This window comes from Cyprinus carpio, chromosome A13, assembly GCF_018340385.1.
Source record: "Cyprinus carpio isolate SPL01 chromosome A13, ASM1834038v1, whole genome shotgun sequence".
In the NCBI taxonomy this organism is placed as follows: domain Eukaryota; kingdom Metazoa; phylum Chordata; class Actinopteri; order Cypriniformes; family Cyprinidae; genus Cyprinus; species Cyprinus carpio.
The window spans coordinates 20,031,497-20,056,534 of record NC_056584.1 but is presented as its reverse complement, the minus strand read 5'-3'; the positions used below and the strand labels follow the sequence as shown (position 1 = coordinate 20,056,534).

At 36.4% G+C, this 25,038-nt stretch overlaps 1 protein-coding gene across 2 annotated transcripts; it reads left to right on the top strand.

The window, feature by feature from the left end:
• The first annotated feature begins 495 nt into the window (after positions 1–495).
• LOC109048621 (BTB/POZ domain-containing protein 3-like) lies at positions 496–25,038 on the top strand. 2 transcript variants are annotated; one of them, XM_042769215.1, is made up of 6 exons: positions 496–511; positions 976–1,195; positions 14,661–14,913; positions 16,063–16,153; positions 18,453–18,571; positions 22,836–25,038. In XM_042769215.1, exons 1-6 carry the CDS (start codon positions 506–508, stop codon positions 23,866–23,868), a joined length of 1,722 nt encoding a protein of 573 aa, XP_042625149.1. In that variant the 5' UTR covers positions 496–505; the 3' UTR covers positions 23,869–25,038. The 2 variants fall into 2 exon arrangements, with proteins under 2 accessions (XP_042625149.1, XP_042625150.1); XM_042769216.1 differs by lacking the exons at positions 496–511; positions 976–1,195 and adding an exon at positions 14,047–14,448.

Genomic DNA, 25,038 nt, shown 5'->3' with positions numbered 1-25,038 from the left:
TAATTCATAATTATTAACTATTATGGAATATAAAACAGTCTGAAATCAAATGCAGTCCTTATTTTTGAAAGCTTTTTAGCAAATGTTCACACTGTTCTTTTTAATGCACTGAATTTGAAGTGTGACTAGAGCTCCAAAAATGATGAAAATGAAAAGAAAAAAAAAAAAAACACCATACAATAGACCATAAAACAGGTCTTCTGAAGCTGTATAAATGTTGCTTGAGAAAAATGTGCCAAATGTAAATATGTGCATGTTCAAATTTCAGGAGATTTGAGTGGTTATGTTTGGGAGTGGGAGCAAAAACAAAAGACAGTATAAATTTGCTCTGTTCCTCACTCAAAGCCTTCAGAACACAAATCTTATGGACCTCTTTTATGATACTTTTATGTTCTTTTTTGGCATGTTTTAAGGTTGCCAGCCCATGGTCACCATTCACTTTCAATTCATACCATCTCCTTTTGTGTTCCACAGAAAGAAGAAAGTCATATGGGTTTGGAACAACATGAAGGTGAGTAAATTCATTTTTGATTGAACTATTCTTTTAAAGATCTTGAGCATATCCACATATGGTCTTTCTCCAATGTTTATCCAAAGTTGTGTTTAATAGAGTGATAAATAACATAAGTGAATCATTTAGCTCTCCAGCATTTTGAGAGCTCAGTGGAGAAGCAGTGAACGCTGTTTCAACTCCTTGCACATTTGACGTGTGTCAATATGAATAAAGCTCAATCCTCTGAAAAATGTGACCTATAAAAAGTTGCTTGCGTGAAGCTTCTGTAGCTAAAATGAAGCTATGGCCAAACAGAGCCCCACTAATATGTTTCCATGTGAACTAATTTTCTACATCATATCATCTGTAAATCTTTACATAATGCTGGATAAGGTGAAATAGAAAAACACAAACTGTCAGAATTAAATAATGAAATCCTTTTTTTTTATTTATTATTATTATTATTATTATTATTATTGTAGGTGGACCAAGCACATGTCTTTAAGGAACTCCCTTTTGAGCCCGGCCTGTCTAGACTCATTGTCCGTCTGCCCACCGCCTGGAGATGTGAAATATTGATTAGCTCATTCACCCACATGATCCAGTGCTGGCTTCTCCTGTCAGGCTTATTTAAACTCTCACCCGTGAAGGGGCTCCCCTGTGAAGGCCAGTTGAATCCAGCAATCAGCAAGAAACCTGAAGGTGAGAGACTCTTCTCAAGGACTGGATATAGGGGGAGGGGTGAAGAGGGAGATTTCTTTCACAATAAACGTTGATAATTCCTTAGGAATGTCTTCATGAGAATAGCTAGATTTGAATTCAGAAATATATTTTAAAGTTTCATTTAAAGTTAAAGACAGATCCTGTGTGTGTGATTTAAAGGGTAAAAAGAAACAGATGACCTGCTTTTGCTAAACCTGGCGCCCACATACACACTCCACTTTCCTTTCAGACGTCAGTTTGCCAAGATGAAGGTCTTTGAGGTACCAGATAAGTGAAAAGGTTACAACTGCAATAGCCAGCATGCTAAGCTGTCTTAAGCCTCTAATTTGTCTGCCCAAAAGGTCATTCATTTCTTTCACAAAAGTCAGTCGTTTTGGTAATAGGTTAGCTTTCTTGTGCAGAAGCCAATGAATGTGAGTCAAGCATTTTTTGCCCAATCCTCCTTCCTTGTATTTTCCCTGTTAATTTTCTTTAGTATCCCATTCATTTCCCCAGGGTTATGTGGGAAAGGATCAGTGTAGCAAAATGAAAAGACCCAGGATTTTTCAGTCTCCTGACAGTACTGAGAAGACAATGTGACAGAGTGATAATCTCTCTGAAAGGGGCTGATGAGCAGAAGAGGAAAATAGGATCAAGATCCATTATGTTTTTACATAGCAAGATCTAAATCCTTCTCTCATTATGTTATGAGGCTCTCTTGTGTCCCAGTTTGGAAAGAATTCTCCTCCACCCAGACACACTTATTTATTTATTTGCACGGAGAATATAGGTCACACATTTTAAGTACTACTTATAAATTTTTCATGCATTGCAGCTTTTATTCAAACAGGCACCAGCGTTTGCGAATTGTTTTTGCTGCAGAATGACTGTGACAATGTAAAATATGAAAGTGCTTGTTATGCTGTGTAAAGTCACTCAAATGTTCACCAAATCTCACGAGCCATTAGCCATAGTGTCATCGTGGTCATGAACATATAGATTTGAATTTGAATTGCAGAAACATGCTGAATATCAGATCAGGTATAAACGTACATGTCTAGAATTAGTTACTGAGTTAAATAGTTTGAATTAAACTGGTCTGATTTGACTCTGCTTTGAACCCATATGTCTTTTCTGCTCTTTTATTACTATACTGTAACCTGCCATATCCAAATTTTAATGAATCTACATTGTTAGTGATAGAATAGAATCTTTTCTATTCCAGCTTTTCTCTCTTTTTGCAGCCAATTTTCATCATGTTTTTCAGTGCTTCATTGATTCTCTCTGTGGAATGTTTGAAAAGACATCAAAGGCACTGCAATCACTTTATCATTTAATGTGTGTCCTACATGTCTGAGAATATGGCATATAGATTTCCATATGGATTGTGGACCTAAATATGTAGTTTGTTGCATGCAGTTCTGTTTACTGTATTTTCTTCAAGTAATGCATTAATTACACAGGATTGAGTTTGGTTATAGTGGGTTATAAGGTTTCCTTTTGCCAATTTTCCATCCCGTGAAGGGGTGACCCGTGAAACGGTGGATTACAGAGATCTATCACAATTGTGCCCTCAAGTACAGTGCTCAACCCAGAGTTAAGTTGCAATTAGTGGACGATAAGCTGCTGTGGGTAAAAAAAAAAAATCAGCTAAATGGCAAGCAAGAGTGGGTAGTAATTATTCAGTGGTTTAAGTGGAAGAAAATTAAAAATCTAATGCAGTTTCGTGCATGCTAAAGGTGTAAAGCAAAGCTCAGCAGCTGTATACTGATGTTTCCTTACCAGACCACAGCAAACCTGTTTGCTCCAGAAAAAATGCACAGCTCATTAGCAGCTAAATGCTGTAAAACACACAGCATTGCCTGTAAAATTGTTGGCCTACACTATGAAACTAAACCTTTTTGAGATGGTTGATCCATCATGGTTTGATACACAGCTGTTGAGCCCAAGAAAGTCTGTAATACCTGGAGTGAGTTAGAATTCCCATTCATCTCAATGGCAGTTGCTTGACACACAGGATGTTTGATATTTGAAAATTTTGAATGGCTGATAGTGTAAAGCATCTACCAGCAGGAGCAGTAAACAGAATTTAGTGTATAAGGACACTTTACTTTGTAAGTAGAACTGGTTTGCTTTCTTTATTTTTCTGTGTCAATTATATTTCTAATTTCTGTGATTTTTTTTTATTTCTCTCCATAAGTGTTTTGCTAAGGAGTTGAGCACTGGCAAAGCATTTAATATGAAATGTTTTTGGTCACCTTTACTTAGCATAAATTGCTCACTATTTTGGTTAACCTTGTGGTTGCCCTGTGCTGCAACTTGGGTCTCATTCTCTTTATGTACAGTATGTTGAGATCTCTCTATAATGTATTAGAGATATATAGGTACTGTTTAGCTTGCTGTTGGAGAGTCTCAGCGGTGAGGCTTCCCTCTTAGAGCTAACTATTGAAGGTGGAAAAGAGATTCCAAACAAATTATCGAAAGGTATAAGGTTGTTTACACACCCACAGTATTGTAATTGGTGGAAATATGTTAACATTCACCTTCCAAGCTTTTGTTAGAAATGCTCTATATAAGTTAAAAGAATAGTTCACCCAAAAATAAAAATTTGTTGAAAACTGACTTACCCAAAATGCAAACAACTTCTTCATTGGAACAGATTCTGAGAAATTTAGTTCTACTCTACATCACTTGCTTACCAATGGATCTTCTGATATTTTGGCCAGAAGCAACAGTTTAAAGTTAAAATGCATTAAATGATTGATAGATTTATTTCATACACAGGTTTTCACTTTACAAGACATAAATTGATAGACTGGAGCCGTATGGATTACTTGTGGATTATTGTAATAGTGAAAGTATTTTTATCAGCTGTATGGTCTTTCATTCTGACGGCCCCCTTTACTGCAGAGGATCCATTGATGAGCAAGTGATGTAATGCTAAATTTCTCCAAATCTGTTCAGATGAAGAAACAAACTAATTTACATCTTGGATGGTTTGTGGGTGAGTAGCCAATTTTAATTTCGGGGTGAATTATTCCTTTAAAGTGAATAAGTCACAATGTCTTTAATTTCCCTGCTGAACAAAGTATGGAATGAAAGGGAAGCTTAGTAGATCAGACATTTGCCAATCACTTTGATCTGTCAATATGTATTGTGTCTGTATTTGTACAATCAAAGTACAGTTATGAAGCAAATGACACACTGTTTATCTATAGAACTGATCACAGAACTGGAATACTTGAAGGTGCTGGGAAACAGAAACGAACTAATCTCCCCTGTGGAGATATCTGAAGAAAAATACAGCAGCTGTGTATGTCTTTCATCTTGACACTCTATACCTTCGCCCTGGGTTAATACCTCAATCTCCATGGAGACCTTTGTGCTATTTTGTATCTTGCGATTATTGTGGTTTCTTTTGGGACCATTGTTTATTGACTTTCAGTCGTGCTTCACAAATGGAGCCAAATATAGCTTCAACAAGTCTCGGTTCACTGATGTTTATTCTTATATAATTCTTAGGGATCGAATAGGAAATGTTTTCTTTGAGTTTAGGCCTAATTAGCAAGGTGTGTTTGAAGAGAAGGAACATTAAGTGTTTTATCTTGTATGAGCAAAGCGGCAAATAGAGCATCGAAGTTTTAATGTTTTAACGTGAAGAAACAGACATGTTTTTAGTCAAATGCTGAGCTTTTTTGGGCAACTTTTATGAACAGCTTTCTCCCCATGTGTCTGCTGCATGAGTCTGTATTTTTTTTTGCTTGTGTACGCAGAAGAAAAGGGCAGCATGCGTGTTGCCTTTAATGTTAACACCTCATTATCCTGATTAGCATCACTGTGATTATGTTAGCGCTGATAAAAACTGAAAAGGTCAGACTGAGGTGACACTTGTTGTTAAGCTTAGAGGAAATCATTAAGAATTTGCTCTGAGAAGGTTAACAAATCCTGGTCTAAAAAACAGTTTGTTGCTGATGTGGATTTGGGATGAAATGCTTAGTGTTTGGGAGTGTTTCCTCTTAAAAGTAATATTGTACAATATAGTGTTACTCATTATGAAAAGTAACTAATAATGTATTTTTAAGTGGTAAGTTACTTTGTAATGCTTCGTTGCATGCAGTGACTAATGCTGTGTTCCATTTACTTCGGAAGTCAGAGCTGGGAATGACGTCACACCTGAGTTGACCGCATTACAGTGCGCAAGTTGGACGCATACATTGTTAACAATACCAGTCAATTAAAAACAAACATAAAAAAGCAGTATTTTGGACAGATAATACCCATTGAATGGACCATAAATGATGCTTTTTAATGTGGCACTGCATTATATACATTTACACAGGGTCATATTTGAAAAATAATATTACTATATTATGGTGTAAATTTAACAAGTAACGTTACTTTACTTGTTACTTGAAATATGTAACCTACTCTACTGGAAGTGTTTGGTTCCATCAAAAAAAGAAACATACAGACAAGCCCAAACTTTGATCAAAACTCAGCTTTTGGGATTTTTACATTGCACCACATTCTAAGCTTCTTTGAAAGGTTTGAAAATGTTCCTCGGTAATTGCTGTGGATATGGCGTGTCAGATAGACCCACTTTCACAAAACCCAATTTTCCACATACAATACCTTTCATCTGCACAACTGCTCCCTGTGCCTAGCTCTCAGCTCTGGACAAAAATAAATGAATTATCATAAATATATGACAGAGAAAGCTTTTTAATTGCCCTGTGTAAGAAAAAAAGCCGGTTACATTTTTATAATGATTCACCCCTTCTATAAAGCGATAGGCAGGTTTGCTACGAGAGAAGCGACATTTCTGTTGTTTTTCCTTTTTTACCTCCTTTCACACTCTCTGCCACATCTCTTTCTTTAAATGCCACAAATGTCACTGGCAGAAAGGGACAACATCATTATTGTTATCCTAACCACATCCTTGCTCTCTTTTATTTAGCCAGAAGAGAGATTTCTCCTCCTCCTCTTGACAAAAGTGTGTTCATTATAGATTGTCTGCCTCATTTCCTAATGTGAAGCTCAGAACAGAGTCTCAGTACAATGAGCCCTCATTCAAATACTCCTACACCTGTTTAGACAACCCCACACAACTTCACATCTCCTGGGTCAATAGGAGTTTTGAAGTATTGAGGGTGATGACCTGAGTGGAAAGCAGTCAAAATCTCTTATAAGACCATCAGTCCATCAAAAAAATTATAATTCATAACATGGCATGCTTATGTATGAGTTAACTGCATATTTTAATATTGGTTGGGAAAAGCACCCTTATAGCAGCCCTTTTATATATATATATATATATATATATATATATATATATATATATATATATATATATATATATTATATATATATATATATATATATATATATATATATATATATATATATATATAATGCATTATAAAAGTATTAATGCACATTATAATGCATTATATGATATTGGGAATAATTTTAATCATAGTTATAATACATTATAATACTTATCCCTTCATTATTACACCTTTAGAAAGAATAACACATTAAAACACATGATAAACAATCAATTTCAGATGTAACAAGGAATCTGCTTATATTATAATGCATTTTCAGTTACAGTTATTTATGAAAATATATAATGCATCGCACAAGGCTTCAAGTAAAGTGGTACTAATAATTCAAACACATTTAAAAGTCAAGTGAGACCTGTAGTAGTAGTTAGACTTCATCTTTAGTTTTGTTATTGCATTATTCTTTAAAATAATTATAATAATATTTTAAAGTATTATAATATACTTATACATTTATAAGTATTATAATATATTAGGATTAAAATGTATATATATATATATATATATATATATATATATATATATATATGCATAGGGCAGGGGTGTTCCGTATAGCAGTGGGTGAGAAACAGATTGTTTACAGTAGTAAAGATGGACTCTTTGGACTGAAGAGGAGGAGTGACATGATAGTGTAATGAAGTAAAGTATGTGGGTGTGGGTGTGTGATTGCGAGAGAGGAATATGAATGAGTGGGTGGTTGTGCTCTGTGCTGGTGGGCTCAGGGTGAGGAGGTCAGCTCTCCATGAGGTCCACTCACAGCAAACACACTCCTCCACAAACAAGACTCCTGGCCAATCCCGACTACGTTTGATTGAGATGTGTTTCCAGTTTCTATGAGCATCTCCCTACACACCTATCGGCTGATTATAATTTAGCAATTTAGGAGATAATTTAGCTTTATCCTAAGAGTATACATGTTGTTGATACCTAATATAATAGCAATAATGTACAAATATAACAAATTTAACAATTCAGGTATCTGATTAAAGAGTTTTTAAGCATCAACGGTACTTAAAGCAAGTACTTAAAGCAGTGGCACTGCTGTTTACCCAGCATGCTTTGCAGCTGGGGTCAACTAAGTGTGGGTTTGTTCTGACTACTCTCTAGAACTGTAAAAGTGTGTGAAATAGGTTTTAAAGAGATATTCATAGTTGGTTGTAGGGTTTGTTATGATTGGTGAGCTATATACGTATGCTACAAAATGTTAGTGTGTTCTACTGTTGCAGGAAATAAAAAGCCATTCTAATTAAAACAAGTGTTAGATTTTAAATATCACTTTGATATGAAATGGTGACTTAAATCATATCCATGTGTTATGATTAGTTTAATTTTATGTAATCATATTTTTTTTATGTAAAATTTTACATGGAGCAGGAATCATATGACCAGTTCAAGATAACTGCTATCTTGGCCAGACCAACATAAAAAAAAATAATAATAATAAATAAAAATACTAAAGTGCAACTTTAGTGATTCTTTCTTCTTTTACCATCTAACCTAGTTGTGATGACCATAATTAATCACTGATTATGTATGAATGGTATCTTGGGGTGCAACTTTAGTGATTCTTTCTTCTTTTACCATCTAACCTAGTTGTGATGACCATAATTAATCACTGATTATGTATGAATGGTATCTTGGGGTACATTAATTAGCATTTATACATGGAAATAAGGCTATACATTCAAAAGTAACAGGCTGATTTAACTTACCTGTTAGATAAAAACTTGTTGGAATAATTATCTAATGAAAATGTTATCCTTATCTCCTAACTGCCACATAATTCTCTTAATTGTGGAGACAAGGCTTGCAGGTAATGAGGGTCCAGATAAAGGGCATCATGGGAGTGCCTGTTTCAAACACAATGCTAAAAATTGTATTTTAGATAAAATAGATAAAGAAATAAGATAATAATAAAAAAAGATAAAATTTTCCTCTTTCTCTTTATTTATTTATTTATTTGCTGTCATATAAATCAAATCAAAGGTCTTTTAATTTCACATTGAGGCTGTTTAAAGTGAAGTATGGAGATCTATCTATCTATCCATCCATCCATCCATCAGTATAACAAAATTATTAATAAAAATATTTACATTTTTATTATTTAATAAATGTAAATATTAGATGTACAACTTAAATGCCAATTAGAAATTGGTACATAACTAAAATGAGTTTAAGCAGAAGTAAAATTACTAAAACTAAAACTTGCGTGGGGAAAAACAAATATATGTCTTTTCTGCTTTCATAATACAATACTTGGGCATTATGGGATTAATCGAATCCTATCCTATACATTTTATTTCCCTTTATTGAATATCATGTTTACTCCGAAATGATTGACTTTATGAAAGTAAATGGGTTGTGAATGCAGTTATTCTTGTATATATGTCTGCTTTTCTATTAACTGAATTTGCTCTGCTGTTTTGTCCATTTAGTTATCACTAACTTAAGTTATTTTCTTTTTATTTAAATATTGTTTATAAATAAATGTGGGTCGTCTTTTGGAAGCGAGGAACCAGTGAATTTAGATATTTTTGCTGCTGGCCTCGACCAGATGACAGAATCACCTCCACACCCACACACAGCTACACACACACCCTCAGCAGAGATGCTCGCTCACACACACCTACGCACAGCAGACTCACTCATGCACCATAATTGGTCCTATCAGTGGTCCTATCGATGTACAACCTACTGGCCCACAGCATGTATCAGTAAAAAGACACAATCTAGCCCAGACATGAATCAAAGGTCTCTCACATTGTGTGTCTCAAAGTTAAAAGATCATTGCAGCTAATTAACATGACTATTTATATACAGAATTGTACAAGCAACAGAGCCATTTATGAGTTTAACTCCAACTTGTCACTGAGTGTTGTGTTACTGACTTTTCAGATTATCATTTGAGTTGAAATTATATTGTATTAGGAGAACGGGACAAAGACATTAAACTAGTCTTGGAAATTGGTTGGATGATCATCAAATACACAGGTTATTGTATTTATCTAAAACTATATGACCAATCAGAATCGAGTATTCCAGAGAGCCGTACGGTACTGATTTTTATTATGCTAGATAAAGTTTTATATATAACTCCAGTTATTGAGGTCAGTATGAGTGATGTTTGGTTGATTTTTGTCATTATATTGAATTACTAGTGTGTTTAGGGAATGTGACTGTGGAGATTTGATTGACAAATGAGGGCTTTATATTTAATTCAATTTAGATGAGTTTGATTGAGGTGATGCAAATGATTGTACAGGTCTTTTTCATTTTTTCAATTTGCAAAGGTTTACACCCTGTTGAAATTATTTGAACCACTTCAATGTGACCTCAAAATGTTGGAGCATGTTTGGAAATTCCAGCTAATATTTTTTACAATTTTGAACATATGAATTTGACACTGGTTTGATTCTGTTGAATGGTTTGGTTTGGTTTAAGTTAATTTTCATTTTAGGATCAAAGAAAATAATTGTATCTAGAATTTTATTGCCGTATAGACCTGGAGGCAGTTTATTACCCATAACACACTACAATCTGTAGCTCAATGTGAATTGTTTATTCTTGTTTTTAGTGTGCATTTTAGTTTTTAATTTGCATTTTTTCTGTTATATTGATGGAACCTATATTTACCATTAATGTGCATGTTATAAATATAGATACTGTATACTGTTATTTCATCCCCTTAAAAAAAAAAAAATACCATTAATGAGAACCAATGTTGTTTTAATGGTTTAGGGGCTGTTCTCATTCATTACTAGTCTTGCATTTGCATGTTTACTTCAATGTTAAATTTATTGTTTAGTTGAAGTCTAACATGGTTCTTTATGTGTTAAAGGTTGTTAGTGAAAGTATTTGTTATCATTATTGGAGGTTTTGTGTAGTACTGTTTGTCCTCAGAGATAAACTAGCATCTGTTGCTTCAAGAACTGGCTCTCTTTTGGAGAACTGGACAGGTTTCGTCCAGACTGACTGTCAATGTCCACTCTACTGCTCTTGCAGGGACTGGCTCTGCTGCCTTTCTTCTGTGAGGGACAGCAGAACCAGGTCATCCACGCAGAACAAACACTTGATTTCAGTGTCACATAGAATGAGACCTTTCTGTCTCTCACATTAGACAGATCAGAAAGTACTTTTTATTTAAGAAACCTGTTATTTAAGAAAATTACTTCATGATTGCTGTTTCCTTTAGTCTGGAAGATATCTTTACCTTGTTCCACTTTACTGTAAGTCTGTAATTTTGTAATTGGATGGCAAAAGCACTTCCAGAGCAAAACGTACAGCTGCCCAGGTAGATAGCAGTAATCATAACACATGTCCTTGTGCCCATATCTGACCACAGCATGGGGAGATGGATGTTATCTGGTTTGACTGGAAAAGAACTGTGTTGCTCACGCGGGCACAAATTGATTGCCAGTTCCCTCTGTCCACCAGCCCTCTCCTTCCTCAAATCCTCTCAGATCACTCTATCCAGCAAGTCTCCTGTTTGGACAGCAGCGTGAGCCCTGTCCCTGGTCCAAAGCCATGGCTTCCTCCCCTCTTCCCACCTGTCAGGTGCTCTTGGCCATTTTAATGGGGGGGGAAAGGGAGGGGAGGGGAGGGGGACAGCAGCCAGCCTGCCGGATCCAGCGCCTGCCTGCCTGCCTCTTCGTGCCAACCTTTACGGCTGTCTCTCAGCTCCGCTCCACTTCCTCTAAGCCAAGACTCCCGGCAGGTGTCCCCACAGAATGGAGATCTGTCCGAGTCACCGCGGGGGTCCTGCTCGTCTCGTCTTATTTAGCTGTTGTGAGAGACAGAGAGGTCACACATTTCCGCGCACATTCACTGAGCTCTTTTTCCTCAGTCGTGGAGAAAGAGTCAAAGAAGTGTTTCTTTCATGAATGTGTGACTTATTAACATTCATAAAATCACATAGCTTGTCAGTTCTGTTAAAATTACTTTGTGAAAGATGAGAATCTCATTACCATGAGATTACATAAAGCATTGTTTTGCCATTGTTATTTCACGCCATGTGTTGTGAAAAAATGGGAAATGCAATTTGTTGTGCTTGCAAAGTGTTAATGAGGCTAGCAAGCCTTTAGCGAAATGTGCAACCACTACACTGCATGAAACCGTCGAGAGACTGAACAATTACACAAACAGCACTGCTTTTGAGAATGACAGGCATCTGTTTATCATTATAAGATAGATTCATTATGATTTTCATAACAAGTATCAGCTTTAAACATTAGTGCAACAGTTTCTGTTTCGGTAATGGATGTCTTGAAAAAAATCTTATAGAGTAAGTTTTTAGGCTTTGCCTCATCTCTTTTACAATAAACAGCAGCAAAAGTATAATAATAAGGGCCATTGACACCAAGGACAATAACTGTAACTATAAAGATTTAATAATTTGTTAACACTTTACAGTACAATAAGGTTCCATTAGTTAGTGTGTTAATGTATTAACCAACATGTACAAACAATGAACAACACATTTATTACAGTATTTATTTTTCTTTGTTAATGTTACTTAATGAAATACAGTTATTCATTGTTAGTTCATGTTAATTCACAGTGCATTAAAAAGGGATAGTTCACCCAAAAATGAAAATTTGATGTTTATCTGCTTATCCCCACGGCATCCAAGATGCAGGTGACTTTGTTTCTTCAGTAGAACACAAACAAAAAATTTTTAACTCAAACCGTTGCAGTCTGACAGTCATTTAATGGCAGTCAATAGGCTCCATGGCTTTGAGAGTCAAAAAAAAAACATACACAGACAAAACCAAATGAAACCCTGCGGTTCGTGACAATACATTGAAGTCTTAAGGCACGAAACGATCAGTCTGTGCAAGAAACTGAACAGTATTTATATCATTTTGTACCTCTGTTCCACTGCAATGTCCAACTATCCTGAGTGCATTCACAACATCTGGCGCATGATGCGTGTACATGCTCTGGCATAGTAGACATAGATATATATAAGTACATGCCTCATTAGTGTCTGTTTCTATGGGCTGCTGGCATCTACTTATAGTAGTAGTAGTAGTAGTAGTACTTTATTGTTCAGCCTAAGCTGAAAATTGATCTTTGGTCTCGCCATACAATCACAAAACAATTAACAATACACAACATCCAATAAATACATCTGACCATACACAACATCCACAATGACAAAATTAAAATATATGTTTCCTACCTCTTATACAAAAGACTTATTGCATTTGGTACGAAAGTTTGTTTATATATTGTATAAATTGCTTTTGGTGTTCTGTAACGATGACGTGATGGTAATAATTCAAAAACATGATTCGAGATTCATGATTACATGATATCCATTTAATCCATTATCACTACAACAGATAGATAGATAGATAGATAGATAGATAGATAGATAGATAGATAGATAGATAGATATCCACCATTTAAATTATTATATTATATTATTTATATAATAAATTTAAGATTAAATATATATTATAATAGCACTTTCTGTCTTATATTCTTATATCTTTAGACAGACAGACAGACAGACAGACAGATAGACAGACAGACAGACAGATAGATAGATAGATAGATAGATAGATAGATAGATAGATAGATAGATAGATAGATAGATAGATAGATAGATAGATAGATAGATAGATAGATAGATAGATAGATAGATAGATAGATAGATAGATAGATAGGAAAAGCCTGAATCAGTGTTATAAGGTTGTCTTGCATTGTGGAATTTCAGACCCTGCTGCAAGCAATCTCATCAGATTTATGTGTTTTTACAGAAATGTGTTTGGTTCCTTGATTTCTGTAATGTGTTCCCCAGCTGAGGAACAAAAGGCTTAGCAATGTAATTCAGTGAGAACAGAAAAGACGTCTAGAGCCAAGCTCTGTGCTACATGCATTAAACATGACATGTAGGGCTATGTGTATGGTAGTAGCCGGGACTTGAAACGAAAATGCTCTTCACAGGTGAAGATTTAAACTTTCATTTAATCCTTGACAGGAAGAATGGGGCTGCAAACACCAATGTTCTGTATGAGGGTAAATATAAAACAGAATATGCTATTATAATATATATTTAATATTAAATTATTATTATTATTATTTTTATTAATTATTATTAAATTTATAATTTAAATGGTTGGTATTTCTATTATAACTATTTTAAAAGAAATCCCTCTGAACCATATTATTAAATAATTTGAGCCATACACTTTTAAAAAGGTAACATTTAACTAGATGAACTAATAGTTGAAATAAAGCTCTCACATGAGGTCCTATTTCCTTCACATTCTTTATATTTCATGACTTCTATTACATTATAAATATTAATCAGCAATAGGCTGCTTAGAGAGATGCTAAAGATCAGAATGCATCATTCTAAGGGAAAGGGGATGACATTTTTAATCAAAGAGGTCTTAGCATATTCTAGTAGGTGCTGCGCATGGTGGCTGCAGCCAATCACGGCTCTCGAGAGTGCTTATTGGATGGGCTGTGGGGGATGTCTGGCTTCCATCGGTAGGGGGTTGCTCTCTCTGCTCCATCCGTCCATTCAGCCCCCACAGTCAGCAAAACACACGTCAGAGCGCAGGTCCATGGCAAACAAATCCTGCAGAGCTCCGCGTAAGTGTTGATGCGTGTGTGTGTCAGAGTGTCAGGAGGAGAGAGAGGGAGAGAGACAGCATGGACTAGCTGTTTCTGAACCACTGCAGGAGCATTAAATCTGGGACTGTCACAGATACTGAAGGAGAGAGAGAAGACATTTAAAGAAGGATGTTATCTAGCAGCACAGTTATGGAGACTCATCTCTGCTGTCCACCAGCAGATCAAACTAGAAGCAAAGGACAGAAAAGTCAGCCGCCGTATTGACTTTAATCTTCTGGTGGAAGAAGGAGCTTATATTCCCAGACAGTTTGCTTTTAGAAGGTGAAGATTAGGAGTGGATTTTTTCATCTTTCTTTGCTTTTTTCCTTCTGGGCTCCTCACGCTCTGCGCAAGTCATCACCTCTCTCAGATCCTTCCTTTCCTTCCAAACATCTTCTCTGCATGCTTTTCCACTGCTCTGCAGGTGAACACACTCATGGTGGATGCCAAGGGAAGGAACATGAAATGTCTTACGTTCTTATTGATGCTTCCAGAGTCAGTTAAGAGCAAGACCAGTAAAGGCTCCAAAAAGGGGAGTCCCAGCAGCTCATCCAAGCTGCCCCCTGTGTGCTATGAGATCATCACCTTGAAAACCAAGAAGAAGAAGAAGATGGCAGCGGAGATCTTTCCCACTAAGAAGCCAGTGTCGGTCGCCACTGTGCAGCAGTACCAGCAGCAGAACTTGAACAACAACAACACCATCCAATGCTGCAACTGGCAGGGTCTGTACTCCACGATCAGGGAGAGGTAGGTCAACTTTAGATGTTTTCAGAGAGGGAGACGAGAGGTTGGTGAGCAGGGAACATCTGCCAACAACCAGAGCATTTAAGTCTAAGAGCACATATAAACCTGAAAATGAGGAATTTTAGGTTTTTGAAAATTTAATTGAAGTAATATTCTAAACTATTTCTAATTGATTTCTAATCGAAAAAGCACATTTGTCACAATGATCATGTGAACTTTCAGACGGTCACATTCTCAAATCATGCTGGATAACTTTTGGAGCTTTTCAAAAAACACTTATAAAATTGTTATGCTTATAAAATAATTTATTATCAATAATAAATCTATTAATTATTTTAAAAAATACTTTATTCATAATTTAAACTATTTATTAAACTGGATCATTTTCACTAGTTAATTCAGACTTTTGAAACTCAGTAAATATTTGGAAGAAAATGTGCATACACAGTTAAAGTCAGTTTTTTCTTCTTCTCAGGGTTAAGTAGGTTCAGGATTTGGTGTTGAATGTCGTTGGAACTGGAATGTTATTTAACATCTCTGAGACTGTTTGAGAATATTCTGAAATGTTAAAATGTCCATTTGTGTAGTTGTTGCTCTTTGTTCCGCCCTGTATGTATTGTCCCAGAAGAGGCAAAAGAAAGGAACAAGTTTTGTTTTATATGCATGGCTTTGCTCTCTGTCAAAGGGTAATATTTACTTAGTCGTCATGGGAAAGCCCCATGCTGGCCAGAACAAATGTGCGCTCTTGGACCTGGCTTTGTAGTCACTCTGCAACAGTGTTCTTTGTTTACCTACTGCTCCTATGTGGCCTGGACCCCAATAATACTTGAGGAAGATGACATTGTGGACTCCCATTGACAGGGGCCAGGGATTTCCCTGAGAAAGACGTGTGTAACCTTATTGTACTTGAAGTACTGTTAAAATGAAGAATTGTTCAAATTTCTGTTTTGTTTTGAAAATGAACAAGGTTAGATTTTCTGGTTCCAAATAGAATATAATTGGATAGTTTCTTTTTATTTCAAGTTATATCATCATTTCTTTATGTCTGATGGAAAGTTTACAGAAACATGGATTCACCACTTCTGTACAATCAAGTAGGAATGTTTCTCAGTTTTTTAGTCTAAAATCACTCTCCTGAATCTTCTCTTGCAGAAATGCTGTGATGTTTAATAACGAACTGATGGCTGACATTCGCTTTGTCGTCGGTCAGTCCGGAGGAACTCAGAGGCTCCCGGGACACAAGGTAAGACTTCCTGATTTGCACTACCCAGTAACCTCAGCGGTTCCAGAGAACAGCTTTAGGATTTTTGGAAGCGATGAGCTTCACTGCTGTTGCTAATGACAGCTAAATTATTTCTGTTGTTTTCAGTGTAGCTGGCCATGTGCCTTTCTGAGACACTCCTTAATTATTGATAAAAATCAGGCAGAAGGCAGTGGGGGAGATGTCTGTCTTTTTACAAAGAGTCTTTTGCTTATTTTCATGCTGGGTTTGTGTTGTATTAATTAATCACAGTTTGCGGTTGAAGTTTCTTAAACAGTGCAAAAGCATTTATGAATATGTGAATAAAGTTCTGATATTTGTTTATACAGTCAATATATCTCCCAATAAACTGCTTAATTGGTCCTTGGTAAAATTAAACTTCATTAAAATTTGACCACACAAAAACCACGTAATTTTTCAAATAAAATTTTCATCTGCATGTCTTATTGTAATATTTGTTTAGTCATCTATCTTGTTCTTAAATTGAGGCTTCTAGGGATTCCATGGAAAATTTCAGAGAAAAATAAATAAAATAATTAATTAAAGCTACATGTATACATTTATATATTTTAATTTAACATTATTATTAAATATTAAATCATGAGATTAATCATGACTAGTTTTTTTTTTCTTTTTCACATTGACAGCCAATAAATAAATAAATAAAATATTCATTTGAAGCAGAATTTGTTGACAAATCACTATGCAAATGTTTTTAATATTTGAAGTGAATTAAATATTCTCCTCATAATAAGTTTGAAGATCTAACTGATCTCCACTAAGTAAAAACCCTTTCTCTTCCACTGTGACCTCCTCGAAGATAGCAGCTTTCCAATTGGTTTTGTTTTAAAATTTTCATGGGGACCCATAGATTGGCATTATTATATATGACATTATTTTTATTTATTTTTTACCTCAGGCCAATTTTAACTGCACCAAAACCCCATTTAAACCAGTTCTTGTTTCGCTCTCAGACTTTATTTAAAAAGACAGGGCTAATCTGGTGCCTACAATTCAGGCATGACTCATCTTTTATCCATTTAAGGGGGCAGAATTGAAAGCTGTGTTCAGCTGATATGTGATGCATTATAAAGCACACTTAGGCAAGGGCATTGTATTGCTTTGCTGCATGGCCACAGCCAATATTGCTATGGGCCATGAAGAGTTATTACAGAGCACCTTTTTTTATGATGTCCATTTGGCTGGCGTTCAAATATGCATTATCATTTTTATTTGAGAAGGTTATGTTTGCTTCTAGGAAAGGCTTCCTTGCATACTAGCGCTTTGCAAAATTAATCTCACAATTTATTTGATGGTCCTCTTAGTTACAATATATTTGTTATGGGCTTTTCACATAAGGGATCCCAGAGGAGAAGAACACACCTTTACTTAAAAGGCCAAAATTAAGTTTTCTAAATAGAAAAAAAAAAAGCATCTATGTGAGTGTAATGCTAAAATGAATTGTAAATATTCACCTTCTGCTCATGTTATATAATGCATCTGCAATGCTGTGTTGGCCTCTGATTTCATCATTAGCTACGTGCACCCATTAACATCAGCGAGATAACTTTTAGCTCCAGCAACCACTTTCACACCATTGTGGAACATTCTTTGCTTCGGAGGGAAAAGCAAATGCCATTCAAATGAATGGCACTCACGTGTCTTGTAAACCCAAGGGGAAATTATAGTTGTAATTAAGCACTGGTCTTTGTGAGTCAAATTTGTGTGTGCTTCACGCTCAAATGACTCCAGGGGAATGGGATCAAGCTGAAATTTAAAACAGCTTTACCTTTACAATGCAATCGACTCGAAAGAAAGAAAACCTGAAGGGCAAATTGTGAGGAATTAAAGATCGCTAGCTGTGCCTTTCTGATTCAGGTTTATAAGAAAGAATGTGTCATTGCATGGGTTGTTTATAATTTAGAGGTGATTACATGAAACCACCTGGAAGGTTCTTTTGATAAGTGTGAGGGGAATAATCAGTGTTTTTGTTAAAGTGAGGAGAGATATAAAACGACTTCAGTGTCGAGTCATAAAAAAATGGGTCACTTTGCAAAAATAGAGATTGAAAAATAATAGCTGAGCACTTTGAACACTTTTCCATCTACACCACATGTGTCCCTCATTACAAAGCTGATTTTATAGAGTTGCACTGATTTTATGTTTGAAACTCAGTGCTAACATGTAAATTATTTCAAATGAAGTGATGGATACTGTTGATTCTTATTATAATTGATAACGCAAGTCATGTAAAATTAATTCATACTTTTTTTTTCATTAGTATGTCCTTGCTGTGGGAAGCTCGGTTTTCCATGCCATGTTCTATGGAGAGTTGGCAGAGGACAAGGATGAGATCCGTATCCCTGATGTGGAACCTCCAGCCTTTCTGGCTATGCTGAAGTAAGTCTCCTTATGTAATTGTACCTTGTCTATCAGGTCAGTGCTGGCTGACCCTTTCCTCATCTGCATTATTATCATTCTGTACAGATTATTTAGCTATTATTGTTTTCAATTAAGCGCAGGAGTGAAGAAAATTGTTCTCTCTGATCTAAGTACCCTTCTTTGGACTTCTTCCAGAGGGTTAATCGACTACACCGACATGCAATTTCTTTACAGCCAACAGTTCACGACCATTAAGAGATATGGCCTTTGGAAAAAGTCTTTTCTGATTGAAATCCACTGTGCAATTAGCTTCATCTGAATACACTGAAGATATCAAATAGTTTCATTTGACTTTTTAAATGTCATTTTTTTATGGAGTGCTCAAAAAAAAAACTACCCAGCATGTCTTCATGGAGCAAATTCACAAGAAATTTGCACCACTTATAAAACAAAAACTTGCATCTTATTTCTAACCATACACAGTTAAGTTTAATCAGGTGCTAATGTACAGCGTGTTTGCCCTGTTACTGTTTTGCATAATTTCTCTTAGGGAATCAGATGCTAAACATGCGCAAAGCATGTGCCCATAAACAGTATCACTGGGTGCAATTCATTCGTAGTTAACTTTCCTTTATATCTGCTGAAAAAGCCTAAGCTGCTTTAAGTTGGTCTTCTAGCCTGGGGTGCATTTCACAAAAGCAACTGGTTGCAAATTCTGTCATTACCAATTGACCCTTCACCGGGAGTTTGATTGACAGGCGATCTGACCAATCATAATGCCAAATCTGCCATTTTGTCCAACAAACAAACCAGATAGTGGTGTAGTTTTGTTTTGGTGGAATTGAAGTTGGAAGATTGTGTTTAGGTGGGTGTTTTTTATTTAAATTTGGTGATACTTTGTTGTGTTTATTCGTGTTTTTTTTGTGATTTTTGTTGTATTTAGGTGGGGTTGATTGGTTATTGTTTCTGTTGTTCTGATGTGTTTTTTTTGTTTTTAATGATACATTAAAGAGCCACAAAACTGCATTTATTGTTTGAATTTCTTATAAAAAAAAAAAAAAAAAAAAAAAAAAAAAAGACAAATTTTGAAATCTGAGACTTTGTTTCATAAATAAAAATATCCTGCTCTGTCTTGTCTGTCTACAAGTTGTCAGGTCCTCTTTGCTTCACAATGCATTTTTCACTTTGAGAACATGATGTGTGGCATGAGAGAGCCATGACTTGTTGGACACAGCAACAGTAACAAATAGGGATCGACCGATATGCATTTTTCAGGGCCGATGCCGATACCGATTATTACAGATCAAGGAGACCGATAACCGATATTTTGAACCGATATGTGTCTAGTGTAAAAATGAAAATTTATGTCAAAATTAAGAATAAAAAGGCCTCTGACAAAGACTCTCTTTAAATTATTTTAACACATCTTTAATTCTGAGAACTGTTCATAATAACAACATTAATATTAATAATAACAACAAACATAAAAAGTGCTGGGAGCATCCATCAGCAGCATTCTGTAAACTAAGTAAAACTTAAAGCAAATTTAAACAGCAACAAATGAACAAATAATGGAAAATAAATGTAATCTATATATATATATATATATGTATGTGTGTGTGTTATATTTAGCATTTTATTTGCAACCCAGAATTGCATTAAAATCACACACAACCCATATTGTAATAGTGTTTTTTTTATCACGGCGATACAAACTAGGAAGTATACAGGACAGCGTCATCCAGAAACGTGCAATGTGAGATTATTGACAATTTACGTTATTAGCATAGGGTTATTAGCAGGGTGCGATTTGTGAAATAAACAGAGAGGGGGGTGCTTTTGAAAATTTTTATGAAATGTTTTTAATACGACGGAAATTGTATTTAGTGTGATCTCAGTTTAATAAAAATATTGTAAGCCTACGTTAGGCCTATTAATTGTAATGATTTAATGTCCACGGTTATTCAAACAACAAATTATATAGACAAAGCGAGCAAAGAACACAACGGAGCTTTTTGAAACTCCGAATCAGTTAAACCATTGCGTCGCAAAATGATTCACTGTTTCGATGCGCTTCAATCGGATCGCGTATCGCGAATCATTTGATTCAGATCTGGACGTCAGAGCTTGTTTGCATGATGTTTTTATCCCCACCGGGGATAAAAGTTATTCAGCAGAGGCAGGGATGCATAGACCGGCAAATCCCCCCCTGGTTATTAGTCAAATGAGAGAGCGCGGCCGCGGAGATAACCAAATCAGGAATAGCTCGCGTCGCGTCAGAGCTCGCGCTTGATGCCCTTTCAGCTCTTCAAAATTGCATAATGGTAATTCTGAATCTGTATGATAAATTATTTTGCAATCATGTTAGAATAAAGCAATATTTCTCCAAATATGCGCATTTTTTTTGACTAAGAGCCCTAACGGAACGGACGCTGTTCAGTGAAGCTATGTGAACAACACACACACAAAAAAAAAAAAAAACCCGCAGCAGACGTGAGTGAATTCATTCGTGTTGATAATCTATTCACAATACAACGTTAAGTTGGCCGAATGGTGAGAGAAGTAGGTTTTAGTTTCACTATCTCAGCACTGATGTGATGATCCGTTAAAGCATATCACTGCAATGACGGACATTGACCAGGAATTCACAGTATAATAACTGAACGGGGCTTGTCATCATAAATCGATTATATTTAGGTGTTTTGCAACTTCAGTGTAGTGATTTATTGCAACTTCAGGAACGTTTACTGCATTCTTACCTTCGAGAGATAACTTATTGATGTGTGATGATGATCACTGAAGCAGCTCCTGTGCTTTCGGTGTGAGAGCGAACATTTTCCAGCCGCCAGCCGTATTGATTGGCCAGGCTCGTGACTCCCAACAAATCAGACGGACGATGGGCGGGGCTTAGTCTAGGCCACAGAGCGGTGCGCTCTGACTAAGGTGGCTGGATCAGTGCCAGATCGCGCATTTCAAAATAAAATGGTTTTATCGGCAAATCGGTTTTGAAAATGGCCGATGCCGATAACAATAAAAATGCTTAATATCGGCGCCGATAATCGGCCACGCCGATAATCGGTCGACCCCTAGTAACAAAGGGGGTTGGGTCTTTGCGAAGGGTCAACTGAGTTCAGTGGAACTTACAACCACAGTTAGCTAACGATGCTTTTGGGAAACACACCCCTGGTCAAGTTGGCTATCAGCTGGCCTAGCTGATCTTGAAAAAAAGACTTGTTGAAGCAAACTGAATTTGCATTTTTATATCACATTTGCTTTGGTTAACACTGTCGGTTAGGTTAATGTAGGGTTTAGCGTAGGCAGTATATTATTTCTAAATGCAATAGAGCACTAACCTTTTAGTGCCAATCATTGGACATTTCATTTCTAAGCTGCTGCGATATCTGTTTCAGATAAAACCAAGCACACATTTAGTGCCACACACTGGAGTCACAGAGTGTTGCAAAGTGGGTTGTTACTGAATCTCCAGAATTGCTGTGGCTCATTCCCAAACGATTTTATATGTATCGGGTGAACTCTGAACACTAATGGCACTAGATGCTTAAATGCTGAATAGAACTCTAGCTTAAACAAGAAGAATATAAATAATGAAGTGAGCTTAGCTTGTCCGCCTCTCAGAGGGCTTAGGACCATGACAGAAGATCTGATAGATCTTAACTCATGCTTACCCATCTCTCTTGAGAGTCCTTCTGTGTTCTCCACTCTCTCTTTAGTGCTGGCTCATCTCTCAGTCTCTCCATCTCGAGAGAGGTCTTTCATCCCTCCTCCCCCACTATCCTAAAGAAGTGTAAATTTATATACTTTGTTTCTGTTTGCAGAACACACCCTTTGAACATTGTGTCCATTATGCTGCTTCTATATAGGTTATGACTTCTAGTCCAGAATGCATTACAGGACATAGTATTAGATTTGCAGTAGATCTGCACAATGCATCATAGAATGATTAATTTAGCCTAACATCTGTTCTCAAGGACACAATCAAAGGCCTAGTTCATTCCTATTCCACAAAGTTACGGCTATTGTCAGAATAGTGCTTTTTGTTATCAAGAGGTGTTGCAAAAGATAGCATTTCCATTTCCAGTACAGCTTTGACTTATGTGGACCAAAAACACATTGTGGTTCAAGCTGGTAGCACACCATAAAATAGTACCTTCTAGCTTGGCCAGTAATAGCAGGCTACAATGCTAAAGGACTACATATATTTTGATTGACTGCTGCAGATGATGTACGACACAACTAACCTTGATTTTTTTCTTTTTCTCAGGTACATTTACTGTGATGAAATTGACTTGAGTGCTGACACCGTACTGGCAACATTATATGCAGCCAAAAAGTACATAGTCCCGCACCTGGCTCGGGCTTGTGTCAACTTCTTGGAAACAAGTTTGAGTGCGAAGAATGCATGTATTCTTCTATCTCAGAGCTGTCTGTTTGAAGAGCCAGACCTAACGCAACGCTGCTGGGAAGTCATTGACGCTCAGGCTGAGCTGGCACTTAAATCCGAGGGCTTTTGTGACATTGACGCGCAGACCTTGGAGTGCATCCTCAGACGGGAGACTCTGAACGCTAAGGAGATTGTAGTGTTTGAAGCAGCACTAAGCTGGGCAGAGGCTGAATGTCAGCGGAGGGAAATGCACACAACTATCGAGAACAAACGCAAGGTACTGGGCCAAGCCGTCTATCTGATCCGTATCCCAACCATGGGTCTTGATGATTTCGCGAACGGGGCTGCGCAATCAGGAGTGTTAACACTAAACGAGACCAATGACATTTTCTTATGGTACACGGCAGCTAAGAAACCTGAGCTGCAATTCGTCTGCCAACCTCGTAAAGGATTGACGCCACAGAAGTGTCATCGCTTCCAGTCATGCGCCTACCGCAGCAACCAGTGGCGTTATCGCGGACGCTGTGACAGCATTCAGTTTGCTGTTGATAAACGAGTGTTTATCGCTGGTTTCGGGCTCTATGGCTCGAGCTGTGGATCTGCTGAGTATACCGCTAAGATCGAGCTCAAACGGCAAGGAGTTGTCCTGGGAACCAATCTTAGCAAGTACTTTTCAGATGGGTCCAGCAACACCTTCCCAGTTTGGTTCGAGTATCCGGTTCAGATTGAGCCTGACACTTTCTATACGGCCAGTGTGGTTCTTGATGGAAATGAGCTGAGCTATTTTGGACAAGAGGGTATGACGGAAGTTCAGTGTGGGAAGGTGACCTTCCAGTTTCAATGCTCTTCTGACAGTACCAATGGCACAGGAGTGCAAGGCGGCCAAATTCCAGAGCTCATTTTCTATGCCTAAGTTTTTCTTGGGGGGAAAAAAATAACTGCCCAACTTACCAGTTTGAAATAGATTTACATTACGTACAATATCTGTTTTTGTATTACATGGCAGAATTCAACTTATCCAATGCTCAAGCAAACAGAGGCCTAATAAGCATTTCAAGAGCCTTGTTTTGAGCTCTTAGTAGTTGTTAGTAGTAGCCTGACAAAGTGTGAACAAATACACTGTATTTCCTCCTTGTCTTAAAAGTGAAGTAAATATTTTATTTTGTGCTCTGCATAAAGCTGCACCTGTTTACAAAGGAAAAACTCATTTTAATGGGATGGAAGTGGTTGTCTAAGCTCCTAATTAGGTACCACAGCCTCTTTATCATAATTGATTTAAAAGAGTTTAGATTCATTTAATTTGAGAGGGGACATTGTATATTGTATAGTATATATTTAAATGTGTGAACTGAATTATACATATATGTAAATATATCATATTATCATGGCTCTATCTGCTGTTTACAATGACTATGCCATGTTAGTGAATGCTTGCACATGTATATTGTAGCAATAGTGAACAAAATATCCAAACTCATCATAACAGTCTAACTTCAGTATTTCTTCAGTATCACAATTCAAGGCAATCAAGATACTGTACCTAACACCAAAGTTAATGTCACCATAACATACTTTTTGATTAAACGTTATTATCAAGCACAGAACATCTTAGACACAGGATTTTTTTTTTTTTTTTAAATAATCACATCATTTAGATTAAGAAACATTCATCCATTCTTTGCATCAATCATAATGAGGAATTTAAACAATGTTTTGAGCGTAAACATATGTAGAGTTTGCACTGGAACAAACACTTTTCATTTCAGAGTCTTTGACTCTGCTGTAGACCTTAAAAAGATAGATGCCATATTTAATGTTTCGTAAATGAAAACAAGGCTGTGAGGGAAAGATGTACAGGTCGATGTGTTAAATGGATTTTTAAATAAATGACTTTGACAAAAAACTTGTTTAATTAGACCTGATATAGGACCTTAAGACAATACATGCTATTGGACTGTACAACTGTCCCAAACAGTTTTCATTTTTGGAGGATTAAATGTACAAATGTACAATGCTTCATATTGTATTATATTCAGCAGAATGACCATCCTATTTATCTTACATTAAAATGTCTTTCCTCTAA